Below are 19,679 nucleotides of genomic sequence, written 5' to 3'. Positions count from 1 at the left end.
CTTGTGATTTAAGGAGTCCAAAATGGCCAAAATAAAAAATAAGGAGTCCCTGGACGCACATACGCTTCAGATGCAACCCTTGGTACGGTGATGCGACTTGGGGGAGGGGTGGGAATTGGTGGTCTTCAAATTCCACTAGGTTTTCGTCACAAAATATGCTAATTTGGAAGCTCATTTGCAGAAATTTATTTTTTAAACTTTTTTTTCATTGGAATTTTATTTATTTTATTATTTTATTAATTTTTTTTGCCCTTAGCTCCAAGTGAAATTGCTATGGTTAAATGATGCATGTCAGGGTGGCGCCATTGCAGCCAATGCTTTCAAATTCTCAGCGCTGCACATCCCTACCCAAACCAAACTTGAGTAGGCCTACCCGGCATGTACATGCTTCAACACTAGTGTGTATGTGCAGTCTGGCAGTCATGCCTGAAATCACAGTGAATTTTTTTGTCTTATATTCCATATTTTGTTATTTATTTCACAGGTGCTAGCTCTACTGAAGCATCCATTTGTGTGTCACAAGGCAAAGGACATGGAAGAAGTTGTCAAACATTTCTTTCTCTTCAGTGTGGATTACCTTATACATGCAGTAAGTATGAACATTAACAGCGCTATAAATCTGAAAATAAAAAAAAAAATCATCAACTGTATCCAGGCAATTGCTGGAACACACAGGTAAACGGAGGTTCATATTTGTCAGTGTCGATCAACATAGTTGTTTTCTTCTTTTTCGTACATTTGTAGTTGACAAAAATACCTTGATGAGGTTACATTTGATGTGATACCAAACATTTGGTTGGCAGTTGTCACTTTGCTTTGGATGCCTCCTGTTTTCTTGATGATATCACATTGAGCAGTTTAAGCAATGCAAAGATGGTCAGAATGGCCAGTAAGGCTAAAGGGACCGAAAGTTATAGTGCCCATGGGTTACTGATTATGAATCATGATTGATCAATACTTTGGAAGATACACAAAGCAAGAAAATAATTTGACTAAAAAATAGTTATGCATTATGATATTATAAAGAAAAAACAATAACAATAAGAATTTACTCAATACATCCCTGACAGCCATGCCATGGTATATATACCAGGGGCATACAGATTGTAACAATAAAAATTATACAGTTGCAATTTTGCCTTATAAAAGCAATCATGGCAACTATGTTATATGCAGTGGAATTGGTAACATCTTAGCTAACTGAAAAACTTTACTTGGTTTATATTCTAGTTCGGGATCAAACGCTATGCTCAATTAACTAAATCATCTAAAAAAACAAGTCGGGCCACTTTTGACATTTTCACGCATATCTAGCTTATATACATCGCGTAAAATTTACTTTGATGATTAGCAATTGCGTTTTTGCTTTTCAGAAAAAAGGGGGTCATGGTGTAAATGTGATATGCAGTAGAATCAGTAATATCTTGGCTAATATAAAAACTTTACTTGGTTTCTTTCCTAGTTCAGGTTCAAATGCTATGCCCAATTTTATACTTAATTGTCCGAGTTGTGCCACTTTGTGCCATGTTCGCATGCAGAGGATGATTTAAGCACTTCCCACCATGCCACTGTATTGATTTGCGGTTAACACAGCTGTGTGAGTGAACGTGACACCACTGCTCGCGCATTGCATTGACGGGGCATGGTTAAATTTGAATTTGGACTGATATATTTACAATAAAAACACATTCAAAATGCTAGTCGATAAGGTGTGAATTATCCTTTATGCATACATCACTTTTGTTCTGAAATCGACCAAGTAATAATGACACATGCACAATTCTTAAACAACATCTTTTGCACAGAATTCAATGGGATTTGAAAAGTAAAGTGGCAGTTGAAACTCTAGTGATAACACGTTTGCAGTGCATGATGGGGCTTCCTTATATCATCCTCTGGTTCGCACGTATCAAGTTTGTACTGCATAAAATGAACTCACATGCTTATCGTCAAAGATTTCAGAACAAAAGCAAAGACTTTTCATGTTTTTCTTTCACTTAATTGACATTAGTAAATAAATAATGTGATATTTATTTCAAATTTATCAATTAAAGTACCACTTCAAATGCCCCATTGTTTAAAATTACCCTGGAGGATACTCAAGTTTGGTTTTGGTAGGGCATGTCGCTGAGAATTTGAAAGTGGACCCATCAATATACCAATTTTTCAAGAAATTTGGACCCATCGATATACCAAATGTCAAAATTTTTGGCCAAGTTTTGGCCAATTTGTCAAAAATATTTGGCAAAATTGGGCTGTTTTCTGAATAAAGGGGTCATTGATATATCAAGGCCGAAAATGCTACCCATGTTTGCAGCATGTCCTGTATGGTCATTTGTACTGAGTACCCCCTCTGGGAAAATTACCCGTCTTAAGAGATCCAACCAAATGGTTCATAATTCAGCTCAATTCAGTCACTTTTGCTACACAATGTCTTTGTGACAAAGACACAAAAGTGGCCCAAGCTGTTTTAGGACTACTTTACACATTTGACCATATCTTTGCTTGTAGACCACCAATTTTATTAAAACCAAGATTATGTAGTAGCTTAAGAAATTACCTTGGTGATCAAGTAAAACTTAATACAATCAGGAAGTGACATGTTTATCTATAAGTTGTATAATTATTTTTGTTACAACCTGTATATGGAATCTTCCTACCATTTACTCATATTCCATATTATTCACAGGGGCTACTAGCAGCTAACGGCACTCCCATCGGTCTTGCTGGATTGGCTACACATCTTTTCTATCATGAACCTGCCAACCTGACATTTGTCAGCATGCTTCAAGAGGGCGCCTTTCATAAAATATGTGAACCGAGTCCAGGTTTGTATAAATATGTGAATTTGTATATATTTGTTCCATTCACAGCGTCTGATCAGACGCTGGGAATGAAAAATGTGATGCAGTTCAAGGGTGAAAACCATGGGTTTTCTGTGAGATTTCACTTTACCTCATTATTTTGGCTTAAAATGGGCAGAAAACCTTCCTGACAGTTACATTTCTAATAATTATTATATCAGAATTTTGTGTAAAGAAATAAATATTTGATTGAAAAAAAAACAGACACATTGGGCTCTTCCAGAATTTTTGGCAGTACCTTTAAAGAAGGCATCAGTTACCATGACAACCGATGCCTTCTTAAGGGGAGATGCATTTAATTTCTGCAATAGCCCATTGTTTCTCTTTGTATGTTACATTTCCTTTTTCCATGTGCATCAAACATAGAAAAGACAGTAAATTGAATACCTAAGAGGAAGAAGGGCCCAACTCCATCAAAACTGTTTTTGAGATATTAAAAAACAAATTTAATATTTGGAAAAGTTTTATGGACAGAATGTTTTCATCTTCAGGGGACCTTTAATACATGAACATACATTATTACATACATTTGAAATTATATAATTATGAGGTTTCCATGGTAATGGTACAGGTCTTAATATGAGCTGGAGTGGGCCCTTCTTCCACAAATATACTGCAAGTGTCAGTTCTGTAAGCAGATGTGTTATAAATAGCTACAGAAATTTGGTAGTCCATTAATTGCACAAATATATGTAATAATTATGTTAACAAGAAAGTTAATTGTAAGTGAAAAGCAGATTTCATGGATAAACAAAATTCCTCTTAAACCCAATGTTTATGGAGGACAGGCTCAACTCCATGGAATTGGGCTTTCTTCCATGAAAACCATGATTAAATGTACTTAGAAGACTATTTGTATGGATTTGGGCCCTTCTTTCACACACCAGGAAGAACATAGTAGTCTGCTTTCAATAAAATACTGGGTCTAACTCATTTTTGTAAAAACAAATTGGAGTTGGGCCCTTCTTCCACTTAGGTATCCAGTTGTATGTGATGTAGGCGTAAATAGAAAATACACCCTTTTACCATGAAGGTCATTCTGTTAATACAGGATTGATTTTTCCCTCCATAGATGGCACATTCTCCGAGGCTGTGATGGCAACGCTTGTTATGGTTCTAGCTCATATAGCCCATTAATACAGGATTTGTTTCTCTCTTCTTCCTCCGTAGGTGGTACATTCTCCGAGGCTGTGATGGAGAAGCTTGTTATGGTTCTAGCTCACATGTTTGGTAGGATTGTCATGCCGATGTCTATGGTGGACAAAATCAGGAAAGAGGGTGTACATTCAAAGGTACGAATCAACTTTTTTGGACCAGATAAGATATCTTACACTTCCCACAATGCATTTCAGTATTCTGCACTGATCTGCTATCCAGTGCAACATAGGTCGATAGTGATGAAAGGTACCTAAATGAACAGAGCACATCCAGATCTTGCAAATTTATGTTATTTTTTTAAATGATTATTGACCCATGTTTTAGTCAGTCAATTCTATGTAAACAAGTGGAACATGTAGAAAGAAATAGGAGTGTCATTTGATGAAATGAGGCAATGTATCATGTTGCAAAGGATTCTGGGAAGGGTAAGAAATATTTCTGTTGTTGGTAAATGTTTGTAAAATGCTTTGCATGCTGGCTGTATAGGCTTCAACAAAAATTGTCTAAGTTTTGAGATATTTTCTCAAAATAGCAAGAGCTATATAAAGAACTACTGAACCAATCTGTACTTATTTTAATTCAGTTTTCATGCCGACTCCAAATATGGTAATGAAAATGTTAAATTCTGAATTTTTAAAGGAAATTTGGAACTTGTCATCTATAGATGACACCTATGTGAAGAGGGTTAAAGTACTTCATATTAAAAGCCTACTTCCCATGGCTTACCCCGGGGGCCTACTTGGTTACAAACCCCCAACCAAAGTTTTTATATATATTCTATATTTTTTATATATATGATTTTGCTTTTCGTTTTTTCTTCTCTAACTGGGATTACTCATTTGCATTCAATGGGTAAAGTTAATTTTGTATTACTTCCGTTGTACCGAGCTGTGCGCCAAGCGTAGACGAGCGTACACATAGAAGAAATAAACAATCTCGCTGATTGGCTGATCAACACACTTGACAACAAGCCAGTTGAACCATTGGTTGTCGGTGCAATCGCAATTCACCAAACCCAGACCACGGAAGTAATAAAAAATTAACTTTAATACAAGTAATCATTTGTTCTTCCATGAGACCCAGGGGCATAACATGTCAAATCTTTGGTGTTGTCAAACAAAAGATTCTCATTTTGTTGCTATCAACAACTTTTTTTTGGAGAAAATTTTGAGAAAATAATTGTTCACTATCTGTATCACAGGTTGTATTTGAGGCTCCTCTGCCAGATTGTTTCTCCACAATCCTCAAGAAGCATAACGATGATGTAATGAATGTGTTTAGAAGTTATGTCCATACCGTATGTGATTATGCCGCAAGAAGAGGAGACTCAGCAAAACAGAATGAACTGCCGCTCTCAAAAGTTGGTAAGCTAGCAAAATTTCACAGTTGCGGGCAAAACTGATCGTGACTTCTCTCTAATCCGAAGGGTCGCTAGTCGGAAGGTTCTCTAGTCCGAAGGGTCGCAAATCCGAAAACCAAATTAAGTTCGCTAATCCAAAGGTTCTCTAGTCCGAATATAGAATAAGGGTCATTAGGGTTTAGGGGTAGTGTTAGGGTTAGTGAGACTAGGGAACCTGATATTCAGACTAGCGAACCTTTTTCAAAATTAGGACTAGCGAATGGTAAATTATGTGTTTGGGCTTTATTTGTCTCAATATACAACTGCGAACACCACAACTTAGTCATTTTTCCCTTCAACCTGCCTTGAGGTTGGTCTGAACCATGGCATGTTTCAAAAATGCCGAATTCCAGTTTTCTTGAATTCTATATTCATTAGTCTGTGGTAGTGAACTTGCTTTCATAGAGTAAAGACACAGCTTATTTTGCTCTGAGCTTGTTGTTGTGTTTGCTACTTGAACTTGCCTTCAGTTTTTGACTTGAATTTGTTTTTAAACTACAGCATGTAGTTTTCACTGTTTGATTTTATATTTTGTTGTCTGTCCCTGAAGAAGAGCAGTTCATCTGCTCGAAACGTCATTTTTTTGTTGTTGTCTGTTTGGTCTGCTTATATGTGCACAGTGATTTTCATCACTTGTACACTTTTGTACTGTTTTCCTGACACTTCAGATTCTAATTACTTTCAGAAATACAGTCAGACGATACTGTGACAGCCCCATCAAGTGGACATGGAGACTTGATGGCAGACATGAAAGCATCATCCAACAAGAGTACCACATTGTCACCATTTGTTATGACATCTGGACATAGAGACAAAGACTTGCATATGTTTGATGCAGATATATCACAGGTAAGTGAACATGGAGACTTGATGGCAGACATGAAATCATCATCCAACAAGAGTACCACCTTGTCACCATTTGTTATGACATCTGGACATAAAGACAAAGACGTGCATATGTTTGATGCTGATATATCACAGGTAGATGGGTTTTTCCTGCTCCCTTTTTCTAGACCTTTTCAGGAGAAGTTATACAAAAAACACCAATCATGCGCTACCATCAAAATAATATTCAACCAATGACTGGCAATTTGAATCATTTAAGATCATTGCTCAATGGTAGGACTGCTTTCACACCAGCGAGGGCATTTTGCTGTCAAGTGGTAGGCTTATATTCAATTGTTGTACCCTTTCATAGTCAGAATTTTTCCTGTGAAGGGGTATGACATGTTGCCCAGAATTCACTGAATTGTTGGCCCTAATTTTTTTTCACTATTGGGTATTTATATATCAAATCATTGAATATTTGAACATGTACATTTTCAAGATTTTGTGTGCGTTGGGCTTTGTACTTTGAATTTGAAGGGGTACACGAAGTGTGTGAATGTATAAACAAGCTATTTGTGCATTTAAGAAAACCCTGACACAGGCCATTTGAATCTTTGCAGGCTATTCGTCAAGGTGTACACATAGAGCATTCAAAGATACCAGCTCTAACTCCTGCAGAGGAATTGAAGGATAGGAGAGGCAAGCCACTGTACATCAATGCCTATGCATATGATTTCTACAAGCATGGCTCAAAGAAACTCGTTGGCAGAGAAAACAGGTAGACAAGTGTCAAATTTTCTTTTAAAAATTCAAAAATTTCAGAATTGTACATTTGCATGACCGTATTTGGAATCAGCATGAAAATGCATTGTAATGCCTACAAACAAGTTCATGACCTCTAGAACCATTGAACCAATTGTTTTTGGTTCAATGTTTCTAGAGGTAGCTCTTGATATTTTGAAACATATCTCAAAATTAGAAGCCTAATAGCACATAAAGCATTAACCTCTAATATACAATTTTCTTTTTGTTTTGTTATAGGCTTCAGTCTGGGGAGGTGTATGATAAGCTGAATGATTTCAGGCTTGTTATTGCATCAATCAGGTAAGTTACTAAGGCTGACTTGGTTTTGTTATAGGCTTTAGTCTGGGGAGGTGTATGATAAGCTGAATGATTTCAGGCTTGTTATTGCATCAATCAGGTAAGTTACTAAGGCTGACTTGATTTTGTTTTTAGGCTTCAGTCTGGGGAGGTGTATGATAAGCTGAATGATTTCAGGCTTGTTATTGCATCAATCAGGTAAGTTACTAAGGCTGACTTGGTTTTGTTATAGGCTTCAGTCTGGGGAGGTGTATGATAAGCTGAATGATTTCAGGCTTGTTATTGCATCAATCAGGTAAGTTACTAAGGCTGACTTGGTTTTGTTATAGGCTTCAGTCTGGGGAGGTGTATGATAAGCTGAATGATTTCAGGCTTGTTATTGCATCAATCAGGTAAGTTACTAAAGGCTGACTTGATTTTGTTATAGGCTTTAGTCTGGGGAGGTGTATGATAAGCTGAATGATTTCAGGCTTGTTATTGCATCAATCAGGTAAGTTACTAAGGCTGACTTGATTTTGTTTTAGGCTTCAGTCTGGGGAGGTGTATGATAAGCTGAATGATTTCAGGCTTGTTATTGCATCAATCAGGTAAGTTACTAAGGCTGACTTGGTTTTGTTTTAGGCTTCAGTCTGGGGAGGTGTATGATAAGCTGAATGATTTCAGGCTTGTTATTGCATCAATTGTTAGGCTGCCTTGGTTGTGTGTTAGGCTTCTGAAAGGGGAGGTGTATGATAAGCTGAATGATTTCAGGCTTGTTATTGCATCAATCAGGTAAGTTACTAAGGCTGACTTGGTTTTGTTTTTAGGCTTCAGTCTGGGGAGGTGTATGATAAGCTGAATGATTTCAGGCTTGTTATTGCATCAATCAGGTGAGGGGCGGCCTTTGTTTTGTTTTAGGCTTCAGTCTGGGGAGGTGTATGATAAGCTGAATGATTTCAGGCTCAATGGTAAGTTACTAAGGCTGACTTGGTTTTGTTTTAGGCTTCAGTCTGGGGAGGTGTATGATAAGCTGAATGATTTCAGGCTTGTTATTGCATCAATCAGGTAAGTTACTAAGGCTGCCTTGGTTTTGTTTTAGGCTTCAGTCTGGGGAGGTGTATGATAAGCTGAATGATTTCAGGCTTGTTATTGCATCAATCAGGTAAGTTACTAAGGCTGACTTTGGTTTTGTTTTAGGCTTCAGTCTGGGGAGGTGTATGATAAGCTGAATGAGTTCAGGCTTGTTATTGCATCAATCAGGTAAGTTACTAAGGCTGACTTGATTTTGTTTTAGGCTTCAGTCTGGGGAGGTGTATGATAAGCTGAATGATTTCAGGCTTGTTATTGCATCAATCAGGTAAGTTACTAAGGCTGACTTGGTTTTGTTATAGGCTTCAGTCTGGGGAGGTGTATGATAAGCTGAATGATTTCAGGCTTGTTATTGCATCAATCAGGTAAGTTACTAAGGCTGACTTGGTTTTGTTATAGGCTTCAGTCTGGGGAGGTGTATGATAAGCTGAATGATTTCAGGCTTGTTATTGCATCAATCAGGTAAGTTACTAAGGCTGACTTGGTTTTGTTTTAGGCTTCAGTCTGGGGAGGTGTATGATAAGCTGAATGATTTCAGGCTTGTTATTGCATCAATCAGGTAAGTTACTAAGGCTGCCTTGGTTTTGTTTTAGGCTTCAGTCTGGGGAGGTGTATGATAAGCTGAATGATTTCAGGCTTGTTATTGCATCAATCAGGTAAGTTACTAAGGCTGACTTGGTTTTGTTTTAGGCTTCAGTCTGGGGAGGTGTATGATAAGCTGAATGATTTCAGGCTTGTTATTGCATCAATCAGGTGAGTGGCTGCCTTGGTTTTGTTTTAGGCTTCAGTCTGGGGAGGTGTATGATAAGCGGAATGATTTCAGGCTTGTTATTGCATAAATCAGGTGAGTTATTAAGGCTGACTTGGTTTTGTTATAGGCTTCAGTCTGGGGAGGTGTATGATAAGCTGAATGATTTCAGGCTTGTTATTGCATCAATCAGGTAAGTTACTAAGGCTGACTTGGTTTTGTTTTTAGGCTTCAGTCTGGGGAGGTGTATGATAAGCTGAATGATTTCAGGCTTGTTATTGCATCAATCAGGTAAGTTACTAAGGCTGCCTTGGTTTTGTTTTTTAGGCTTCAGTCTGGGGAGGTGTATGATAAGCTGAATGATTTCAGGCTTGTTATTGCATCAATCAGGTAAGTTACTAAGGCTGACTTGGTTTTGTTTTTAGGCTTCAGTCTGGGGAGGTGTATGATAAGCTGAATGATTTCAGGCTTGTTATTGCATCAATCAGGTAAGTTACTAAGGCTGCCTTGGTTTTGTTTTAGGCTTCAGTCTGGGGAGGTGTATGATAAGCGGAATGATTTCAGGCTTGTTATTGCATAAATCAGGTGAGTTATTAAGGCTGCCTTGGTTTTGTTTTAGGCTTCAGTCTGGGGAGGTGTCATATAAGCTGAATGATTTCAGGCTTGTTATTGCATCAATCAGGTGAGTTACTAAAGGCTGTCTTGGTTTTGTTATAGGCTTCAGTCTGGGGGAGGTGTATGATAAGCTGAATGATTTCAGGCTTGTTATTGCATGAATCAGGTGAGTTACTAAGGCTGCCTTGGTTTTGTTTTAGGCTTCAGTCTGGGGAAGTGTATGATAAGCTGAATGATTTCAGGCTTGTTATTGCATAAATCAGGTGAGTTACTAAAGGCTGCCTTAGTTTTGTTATAGGCCTCAGTCTGGGGAGGTATATGATAAGCTGAATGATTTCAGGCTTGTTATTGCATCAATCAGGTGAGTTACTAAAGGCTGCCTTGGTTTTGTTATAGGCTTCAGTCTGGGGAGGTGTATGATAAGATGAATGATTTCAGGCTTGTTATTGCAAATCAGGTAAGTTACTAAGGCTGACTTGATTTTGTTATAGGCTTCAGTCTGGTGAGGTGTATGATAAGCTGAATGATTTCAGGCTTGTTATTGCATCAATCAGGTGAGTTACTAAAGGCTGCCTTAGTTTTGTTATAGGCCTCAGTCTGGGGAGGTATATGATAAGCTGAATGATTTCGGGCTTGTTATTGCATCAATCAGGTGAGTTACTAAAGGCTGCCTTGGTTTTGTTATAGGCTTCAGTCTGGGGAGGTGTATGATAAGCTGAATGAGTTCAGGCTTAATTGTTATTGCATCAATCAGGTGAGTATAAGGCTGCCTTGGTTTTGTTATAGACTTCAGTCTGGGGAGGTGTATGATAAGCTGAATGATTTCAGGCTTGTTATTGCATCAATCAGGTGAGTTACTAAGGCTGACTTGGTTTTGTTATAGGCTTCAGTCTGGGGAGGTGTATGATAAGCTGAATGATTTCAGGCTTGTTATTGCATCAATCAGGTGAGTTACTAAAGGCTGCCTTGGTTTTGTTATAGGCTTCAGTCTGGGGGAGGTGTATGATAAGCTGAATGATTTCAGGCTTGTTATTGCATCAATCAGGTGAGTTACTAAAGGCTGCCTTGGTTTTGTTATATGCTTCAGTCTGGGGAGGTGTATGATAAGCTGAATGATTTCAGGCTTGTTATTGCATCAATCAGGTGAGTTACTAAAGGCTGCCTTGGTTTTGTTATAGGCTTCAGTCTGGGGAGGTGTATGATAAGCTGAATGATTTCAGGCTTGTTATTGCATCAATCAGGTGAGTTAACTAAGGCTGCCTTGGTTTTGTTATAGGCTTCAGTCTGGGGGAGGTGTATGATAAGCTGAATGATTTCAGGCTTGTTATTGCATCAATCAGGTGAGTTACTAAAGGCTGCCTTGGTTTTGTTATAGGCTTCAGTCTGGGGAGGTGTATGATAAGCTGAATGATTTCAGGCTTGTTATTGCATCAATCAGGTAAGTTACTAAGGCTGACTTGGTTTTGTTTTAGGTTTCAGTCTGGGGAGGTGTATGATAAGCTGAATGATTTCAGGCTTGTTATTGCATCAATCAGGTAAGTTACTAAGGCTGACTTGGTTTTGTTATAGGCTTCAGTCTGGGAGAGGTGTATGATAAGCTGAATGATTTCAGGCTTGTTATTGCATCAATCAGGTAAGTTACTAAAGGTGATATGTCCTAGGCTGTCTTGTGTATTTTTGTATTAAAGCCATAATTATTGTAATATTTGCTGAGAAGACCGCCCTCAATATTTTCACAATTCTGAGATTTCAAGATGAACAAGATTGTTTATTATTACGATTTAAATTTTAGTCAAACGTGTACGCAATGTTCATAACACAGTACGTATACATGGCCTGCTGGACAGTCATACACACATGAAAGGATTGAACCGTAGCATGACCAACGTAGTGACATGCAGTGGCATCATCAGCGCTGATAGTTAATTCCAATTTTCTTTGCTTTATCTCAGTTGTTCGGCTCAAAATTAATCTATTTTTTATGGAAATGTTACAATATGGCTTTAATGCAATATTGAAAGATTTTATTTATTTTTTCTAGAAAATGTTTGTTTTCATTATCAGATACCAGTGTGTGCCCTTTTAATTTGAGCCAAACTAATTACAAAAATTTAAGAAAATTGCTATCTCATTCCAGCACCTATATCTGGATTAATTGTGAATGCATAAGTCAATCAATAATTAATGAGGCACATCAGCTCAATTATGTGTTATGAATAGCCCATAGTACAACAAGACATATTAGTCATAGGCAAGTTTGACTAATAGTTGAATTAAATCTCGGGCCCAATCTCCTGATCCTAAGATTTTAATAATATGTCAGATTTTGTCACAAATGTAGAACCATAACCCTAAAACCTAATCATAATCCTGAAACCAATAATCTATAACCTTTTCATTTTCCTTCTTTTCCCAGTGTTGCTCTTGAAGAGCTTGGACCAAGTCGAGACAATGTTGTGAGGGCATTTGCGCAACTGAGGAACGAATACTATGTGAAGTTTGCCAGTCAATTTCAGGGTGTCAAAAATGTTTACTAAATATCTGGAATTCTTACCTTGCTTAACGACTACAACAAAGCTAGTCTTGGATATGGAACTGGTGTGGTATACAAAGTTTGCCAGTCAATTTCAAAGTGTCAACAATATTGACCAAATATCTAGAATTTTTATCTGACTGAGAGGCTATAAAAAAAAGACCAGTCCTGAAAATGGAGCTATATGGAACTGGACATGTACAAGATGTTTGCTAGTCAATTTTTTTTTTTTTTTCAAAAATGTTTACTAAATATCTGAAATTTATATTCTTACCTGACTTAATTCCAAAGCCATCCTGGATCAGTTGCGGATCCAGTATTTTTGAAAAGGTGAGGCACAAAAGGAGAATCATCAGCACGGCAGCGTCGCACTTGCGTGATGCAGGGGTGTCTGAGGGGGGATTCAGTAAGAAACTTTTGCAAAATGAAGACCTAATTGAAGCCATTTGCTGGACAATTTTGGCTCTATTATTGTGTGCAATTTTGGCACTATTATTTGAAATAATTTTTGTGCAATTTTTATTTGAAAAAAAAACAAAACCAAAATTTGTGAAATGACGGCCCAATTGAAGCAATTCGTGGACAAGTTTTCACTATTATTGTGTAAATTATTGCTCAAACATAAAGTATGGAGTGCCCAAACCAGAAGTGAAAAGGGCAAATTTTTATGCATACGCAGGGTGTCCGAGGGGGGAATGTGCCCCTCAGAAGTGAGAAATGTTTGCAAAATGAAGACCTAATTGAAGCCCGATTTGGTGGACGTAGCTCTTGTGTTTGGAAACCCTTAACCAACCTTTTTATGAATAAAATGCCTATAAAATATTATTTATTATATTAAAAGGATGATTTACCTTACTTGCATTTTATTCAAAATATTATTTTCAAGCTATTTTTCTCTTAGCATGCTTAGAGATTGTTTATAAGATTAAGCAAGATAAAAAGTTTCTTTCATTTTATTGTAGACCATCTAGAGTTTTCCTAAACCTCATACCGCGGAATCATGGCATGTTGCCTATGGGATACCGTGTGAGCAAACTCAAAATTAGCTTAAATAGCGTGAGCGTAAACAAAAGAAACTTCACGCGTATGATGAGCGATGTCGACAGGTCTGAACGCTGTACCGGCGTCAGCTGAATTCGAGTACGCTTATAAGGCACAGGCATTTCAATTCCAATCTGTTTGTTTATTAAAGCCTTAACCCTAACCCCCGAAGGGCTTTTTGGCGACGGGAAAGGAAAGAATGAAAGAATAAAGAGAGAAAAGAAGGAAAGAAGTTGTTTGCTGTGGGTGGGATTCGAACCAGAGACCCCTCGCATGCCAGGCACTCGGTCGGCGACACCTTGCCACGGGTCTTGGGCTTCGCTGGCCAGCGAAACCGTGCCTATATGTCACTTAGGGCGATTATTGCGCTCATCACACACGTGGGATGCACGCATCTAACAGCGCATATATCAAGTAGTATTTTGTAGTATACAGGCGGTTAGGGTTAAGGAAGCATGTACTGAGTTTTGATAGCGGTAACTCAACCCTAACCCCGAAGGGCTTTTTTTGGCGACGGGAAGGGAAAGAATGAAAGAATAAAGAGAGAAAAGAAGGAAAACAGTTGTTTGCTGTGGGTGGGATTCGAACCAGAGACCCCTTGCATGCCAGGCACTCGGTCGGCGACACCTTGCCATGGGTCTTGGGCTTCGCTGGCCAGCAAAACCGTGCCTATATGTCACTTAGGGCGATTAAGGCCATCACACCACGTGGGTTGCACGCATCGAACAGCGCATATATCAAGTAGTATTTTGTAGTATACAGGCGGTTTAGGGTTAATGTACAATCTTTTTTCAGAATTTACCTTTATTTTTTCTAACCCGATTTTTTGGCATATTTGTAATACTTACACATTCTAACTTAAATCTATGAGCAAACTGTCAAATTCGCCCTATTTGTAGTAAAACAGGATGATTTTCTGTTGGTCCAACATAAAATCATAATTTTTTAGATTATGATTTTATGTCGGCCACTATCGCAAACCGTAGTCTCCTACAAAACTAGTTTGGTTACGCTCCCTCCACATGTGGAGGGTGGAGGGAGCATAACCAAACTGGCAGCAGAGGAGACTAACTCTGAGGCCGCACTCGCTGTCCTAATCCAAATAGTGCGAGATGTTTCGAGTGATAGAGGGAAGTTTATGATGTTGTTTCTTTGCAAATTCCCAATGTTTTTCGCGTCCAAATGTATTGGGAACTTTCATAATGATTGCATATTATCATTTTGGAAGAAAAAAGTTTTCACTATTATTGTGTAAATTATTGCTCAAACATAAAGTATGGAGTGCCCAAACCAGAAGTGAAAAGGGCAAATTTTTTATGCATACGCAGTGGGTGTCCGAGGGGGGAATGTGCCCCCTCAGAAGTGAGAAATGTTTGCAAAATGAAGACCTAATTGAAGCCCAATTTGGTGGACGTAGCTCTTGTGTTTGGAAACCCTTAAACAACCTTTTTATGAATAAAATGCCTATAAAATATTATTTATTATATTAAAAGGATGATTTACCTTACTTGCATTTTAATTAAAATATTATTTTCAAGCTATTTTTCTCTTAGCATGCTTAGAGATTGTTTATAAGATTAAGCAAGATAAAAAGTTTCTTTCATTTTATTGTAGACCATCTAGAGTTTTCCTAAACCTCATACCGCGGAATCATGGCATGTTGCCTATGGGATACCGTGTGAGCAAACTCAAAATTAGCTTAAATAGCGTGAGCGTAAACAAAAGAAACTTCACGCGTATGATGAGCGATGTCGACAGGTCTGAACGCTGTACCGGCGCCAGCTGAATTCGAAATAACGCTTATAAGGCACAGGCATTTCAATTCCAATCTGTTTGTTTATTAAAGCCTTAACCCTAACCCCCGAAGGGCTTTTTGGCGACGGGAAGGGAAAGAATGAAAGAATAAAGAGAGAAAAGAAGGAAAGAAGTTGTTTGCTGTGGGTGGGATTGGAACCCGGGACCCCTCGCATGCCAAGCACTCGGTCGGCGACACCTTGCCATGGATCTTGGGCTTCGCTGGCCAGCGAAACCGTGCCTATATGTCACTTAGGGCGATTGCGTCATCACACCACGTGGGATGCACGCACGAACAGCGCATATATCAAGTAGTATTTTGTAGTATACAGGCGGGTTAGGGTTAAGGAAGCATGTACTGAGTTTTGATAGCGGTAACCTAACCCTAACCCCCGAAGGGCTTTTTGGCGACGGGAAGGGAAAGAATGAAAGAATAAAGAGAGAAAAGAAGGAAAACAGTTGTTTGCTGTGGGTGGGATTCGAACCAGAGACCCCTTGCATGCCAGGCACTCGGTCGGCGACACCTTGCCATGGGTCTTGGGCTTCGCTGGCCAGCAAAACCGCGCCTATATGTCACTTAGGGCGATTAAGATCTACACCCTTACGCTACTCGACGCTCTGCCGAGCGCGGCTAGCACAATGTATTTTGTAGTATACAGGCGGGTTAGGGTTAATGTACGATCTTTTTTCAGAATTTACCTTTATTTTTTTCTAACCTGATTTTTTGGCATATTTGTAATACTTACACATTCTAACTTAAATCTATGAGCAAACTGTCAAATTCGCCCTATTTGTAGTAAAACAGGATGATTTTCTGTTGGTCCGACATAAAATCATAATTTTTTAGATTATGATTTTATGTCGGCCACGATCGCAAACCGTAGTCTCCTACAAAACTAGTTTGGTTACGCTCCCTCCACATGTGGAGGGTGGAGGGAGCATAACCAAACTGGCCGCGTAGGAGACTAACTCTGAGGCCGCACTCGCTGTCCTAATCCAAATAGTGCGAGATGTTTCGAGTGATAGAGGGAAGTTTATGATGTTGTTTCTTTGCAAATTCCCAATGTTTTTCAAGGCGTCCAAATGTATTGGGAACTTTCATAATGATTGCATATTATCATTTTGGAAGAAAAAAAGAAAAATCTAAAAATTTAAAAAGATCGTACATTAAGGCTTTAATCTGTGCTAAACCTACTTCAACTGATTTGAATGAATATATGGGATGTTTTGTTTTTTTAAATCTCTCATATTTGTGCTTTGGAACATGTAGGATAAAATTTTGCCATATTGAAGCTAAAATGATGAAATGTGGTGCAAAAGTGGAATATAATGCGTGCAAAAATGGGCACTTTTGGGGCTAAAATGGCCATATATGAGGTTAATTTGGGCAGAAACCCACATATAGGCGTCAACATTGGGGGGGATGATTTCCCTTATCCCCCATCCACCAGGGATCTACGCCCAATACAAAGAAAAGGTCCTCTCTAGTCTATCATTACGTTTCACTACCTGGAGAGAATCAAAAAACGTTTTGAATAAACGAAAACATGTTTATAACATTTTGTGTTTGCTGGGTAAAACGTTTTGAAAAAAAAACGTGTTTATAACAGGAATATTGTGTTTGCTGCGGAAGTTGCTTCATGCTGAAACCACCAGCAATATTCAATGGAGTTATAGTGATCACATGTACTTGAAACACAAATTTTGCAAATTCATTCAAATCTTTGCACTTTTTAAAATCATTTTAGAAGAGGCTTTATTTTCAATAATTCTGTTGTTTTTGTATGTAAATTATATAGAATGATTGTACATTAATAAAAAAAATCATCATGCTGAATTAATTTTTATTTGTAATTCGCTTATTTTCATGTTATTCCGAGTGCTACTGCTCACATCTCACAGCTGATGTTGGGTCTGTGTAAGATCATAATAATTTGAGACTAGCAAAGAGCAAACTAATTCCAACCAAATGTAAACTTTCCTGGACCCCTCACCAAAATTAATGTTTGATTTACAATGGTTTCTAACGTAAACTTTCATTGGATGAATACCCCCACCCCCGCTAAATGCTAATTCAGAGAACAACGAAATCATAACCACCACCAGACGTGCTTTTCGCAGTGTTGAACGGGGAGAGGCAAAAGAACGCAAAGCAGCAGGCGCGAGAACCCGGAGACACTAGAAAAACACGCCAAGTGGTTGAAGCAAAAATTAAACAATAGGATGATTTCTTTGATTCTTCTTGATTTGATTAATATTATACCTATTTCTTTTCTTTTAATACCTTTACATCATAGGCCTAAACTTGTATTAGTGAAAATATAGTCTAAAACAAGATGGAATTTCCCTCCACGTTTTCTTTTTCAAAGAGATAATGTCACAGATATTTTTGCGGCCATGTTTAAAGATACGTAAGTGTGATGGTTGATGAAGGTTCTGATATCAACTACGGGGCCGGGACAATATCGGGGGATATATCAATTGTGTGAAGAATACTTTGCGGGAACAAGTTAAATTTAATGTAGTATATGATTCTGAATTACAAAGTATTGGTTAGTACTTTTGTGATTTTTCCAATTGGCGTTAAACATGTTTAATACATGCCTGCATTTGTAATGCTTGTTGGTGAGTAAACAAAATATTCTGTGTGCATGGCCTGAACTAAAGGTCCGTAGTGCAAATCCGTCCTATTTATCCCGGTTTAGAGAATGTGTACTCAACCGTTGCTGTCAAAAGACCTTTGATTCTGGATACTCGTCCTAGTATCTAATGATATTGTACCATATATGCCTACTGCGGATGCAGTGACATAGCATAATTCTCCACTGATGTATATAGAACATCATTAACAAACTTCAGTACTTCTCGGACCTAAAGATTATACACTTGGATGATGTTGTATTCATACTTGCATCTACCAGCATCTACTGCGACGTCGCCTGAAGCTAGCCTTTCGAATATGCTTCTTGTGTGGCATGTGTAAATACATGAATTAGGTATAAAGCATGCACGCAAGGTTAACATCGTCACACGTTTGCACATGTCCGTAGGTGCTACGCCAAGTATAAACTTTCATTTAACATTCTAACCAAGCACATGCACCTCAAATCTAACCTTCTACCTCTCTTCCGGCAAACTTAGTCCAAGGGTCCCTTAAACGTAATATAATAAGAATTGAATTTGAATAGGCCTATATGAATCGAATTTCAATGCATTGACTTGGAATTGAATCAAAATGATTTTATATAATAAGAAAGTGAATCTTGAATTGAATTGAAATTCATTTTCTGAGTCGAAATACTTGTGGAAACTCAATACCAGTGGTTGAAAATCTAAGATGTAATTAATGAAGGCCTACAATGCATTATGGAGGACGAATTCCTCTGATCAAAGCATGAAAATTAATGAACAAAGACGAATTATATTTGTGCAAGTACTGTCCATGCAGCAGGTGAGACGATTTCAATGCGCTCTAGGACGAAATCAAATGAACATTGTATGAATCCTTTTGACCAAAATATGAATTTATTTGACCAAAGACGAAATTTAAATTTACAAATAGACACTTCCAAATTTTAAGGACGAATTCAAACTTAACGGGATATTAAATATAACGAAAAATGAGTTAAATTAACTGAGAAAACCTATACTATGATTTCAAACGTAAATTTTATTCATGGCCTGGACCTCATGCAAAATTATATTTTGATTAATTGCCTAGATCTCCAAGATAACCTAATTATGGCTACACCTAAAATAGTGAAAATAATGGTGGTGCCAAGCAGAAAACGGTGGCCCACAAAATGAGATTTGTAACAGTTGAAACATAAGCTTGCAAAAGTTTCTGTTACATGTTGCCTTCGGTAGATTTTTGTCTTGTAGGACTTAAACATTTTTAACATTTTTCTGATGAGCCAGCGAATCACCGCATATGCACAGTTTATCCCTTACATACTGTGTCTTGAACAGCTATTGTAGCCCACCAACCCTGTGGTTATTAAGAGGATAGGAAATAATTCCTATTATCTCATACCCTCGTTTGTATGCCTTTATCTAATCATGCCCCACATGACAAGGACTATTTAGCCCATTTAACTTGCTGTGAGACTGTTCAGTGTAGGTTTTTTTTAGCCTTTTTTTAAACATGTTTGCAATTGGCTTATAGCCATCACATGCTGACAATACATATAACTGATTGGTTAATAAAAGCTAGGCATGACACAATGGTCAGTTGTTTACTTAGTGATAAGGCATATCTGTATAGAAAACTATTCAGCAAGCTACAATAGGCGATTTACTTCAGAAAAAGTTCAATATAACTACAGTGCACTAAACCAAATCCATTCTCTATAGTTAAAGGGGCATTTCGTGATCCACAGCCTCATCCCCCCACTTTTCTCAAAAAAAGTTGAGATTTTTATATCACTGGAAACCTCTGGCTACATAATGTTTATGCCCTGGCTGAAATTTGATATACTTTTGATACACCACTTTTGATACGTATGAAAAATGTATGAAATAAAAAGTATT

At 37.9% G+C, this 19,679-nt stretch overlaps 1 protein-coding gene across 1 annotated transcript in view; it reads left to right on the top strand.

Moving 5' to 3' along the window:
• Nucleotides 1-10,928, top strand: part of LOC140140374 (probable ATP-dependent RNA helicase DDX60) — a 105,856-nt gene extending 94,928 nt beyond the window's left edge. Inside the window, exons 36-51 of the mRNA XM_072162135.1 lie at nt 485-589; nt 2,690-2,828; nt 4,035-4,156; nt 5,224-5,386; nt 6,107-6,402; nt 6,870-7,027; nt 7,291-7,353; nt 7,486-7,548; nt 7,875-7,937; nt 8,332-8,394; nt 8,527-8,589; nt 9,012-9,074; nt 9,395-9,457; nt 9,592-9,654; nt 10,178-10,238; nt 10,869-10,928. Of these exons, the coding sequence (XP_072018236.1) occupies nt 485-589; nt 2,690-2,828; nt 4,035-4,156; nt 5,224-5,386; nt 6,107-6,402; nt 6,870-7,027; nt 7,291-7,353; nt 7,486-7,548; nt 7,875-7,937; nt 8,332-8,394; nt 8,527-8,589; nt 9,012-9,074; nt 9,395-9,457; nt 9,592-9,654; nt 10,178-10,238; nt 10,869-10,928 (1,608 nt within the window). The remainder of the gene's footprint in view (nt 1-484; nt 590-2,689; nt 2,829-4,034; nt 4,157-5,223; nt 5,387-6,106; nt 6,403-6,869; nt 7,028-7,290; nt 7,354-7,485; nt 7,549-7,874; nt 7,938-8,331; nt 8,395-8,526; nt 8,590-9,011; nt 9,075-9,394; nt 9,458-9,591; nt 9,655-10,177; nt 10,239-10,868) is intronic.
• Nucleotides 10,929-19,679: the final 8,751 nt, after the last annotated feature.

Source organism: Amphiura filiformis, chromosome 19, assembly GCF_039555335.1.
Source record: "Amphiura filiformis chromosome 19, Afil_fr2py, whole genome shotgun sequence".
Classification (NCBI taxonomy): Eukaryota; Metazoa; Echinodermata; class Ophiuroidea; order Amphilepidida; family Amphiuridae; genus Amphiura; species Amphiura filiformis.
Note: the sequence above shows the minus strand (reverse complement) of the source record. Positions and strands in the feature narration are given on the sequence as shown.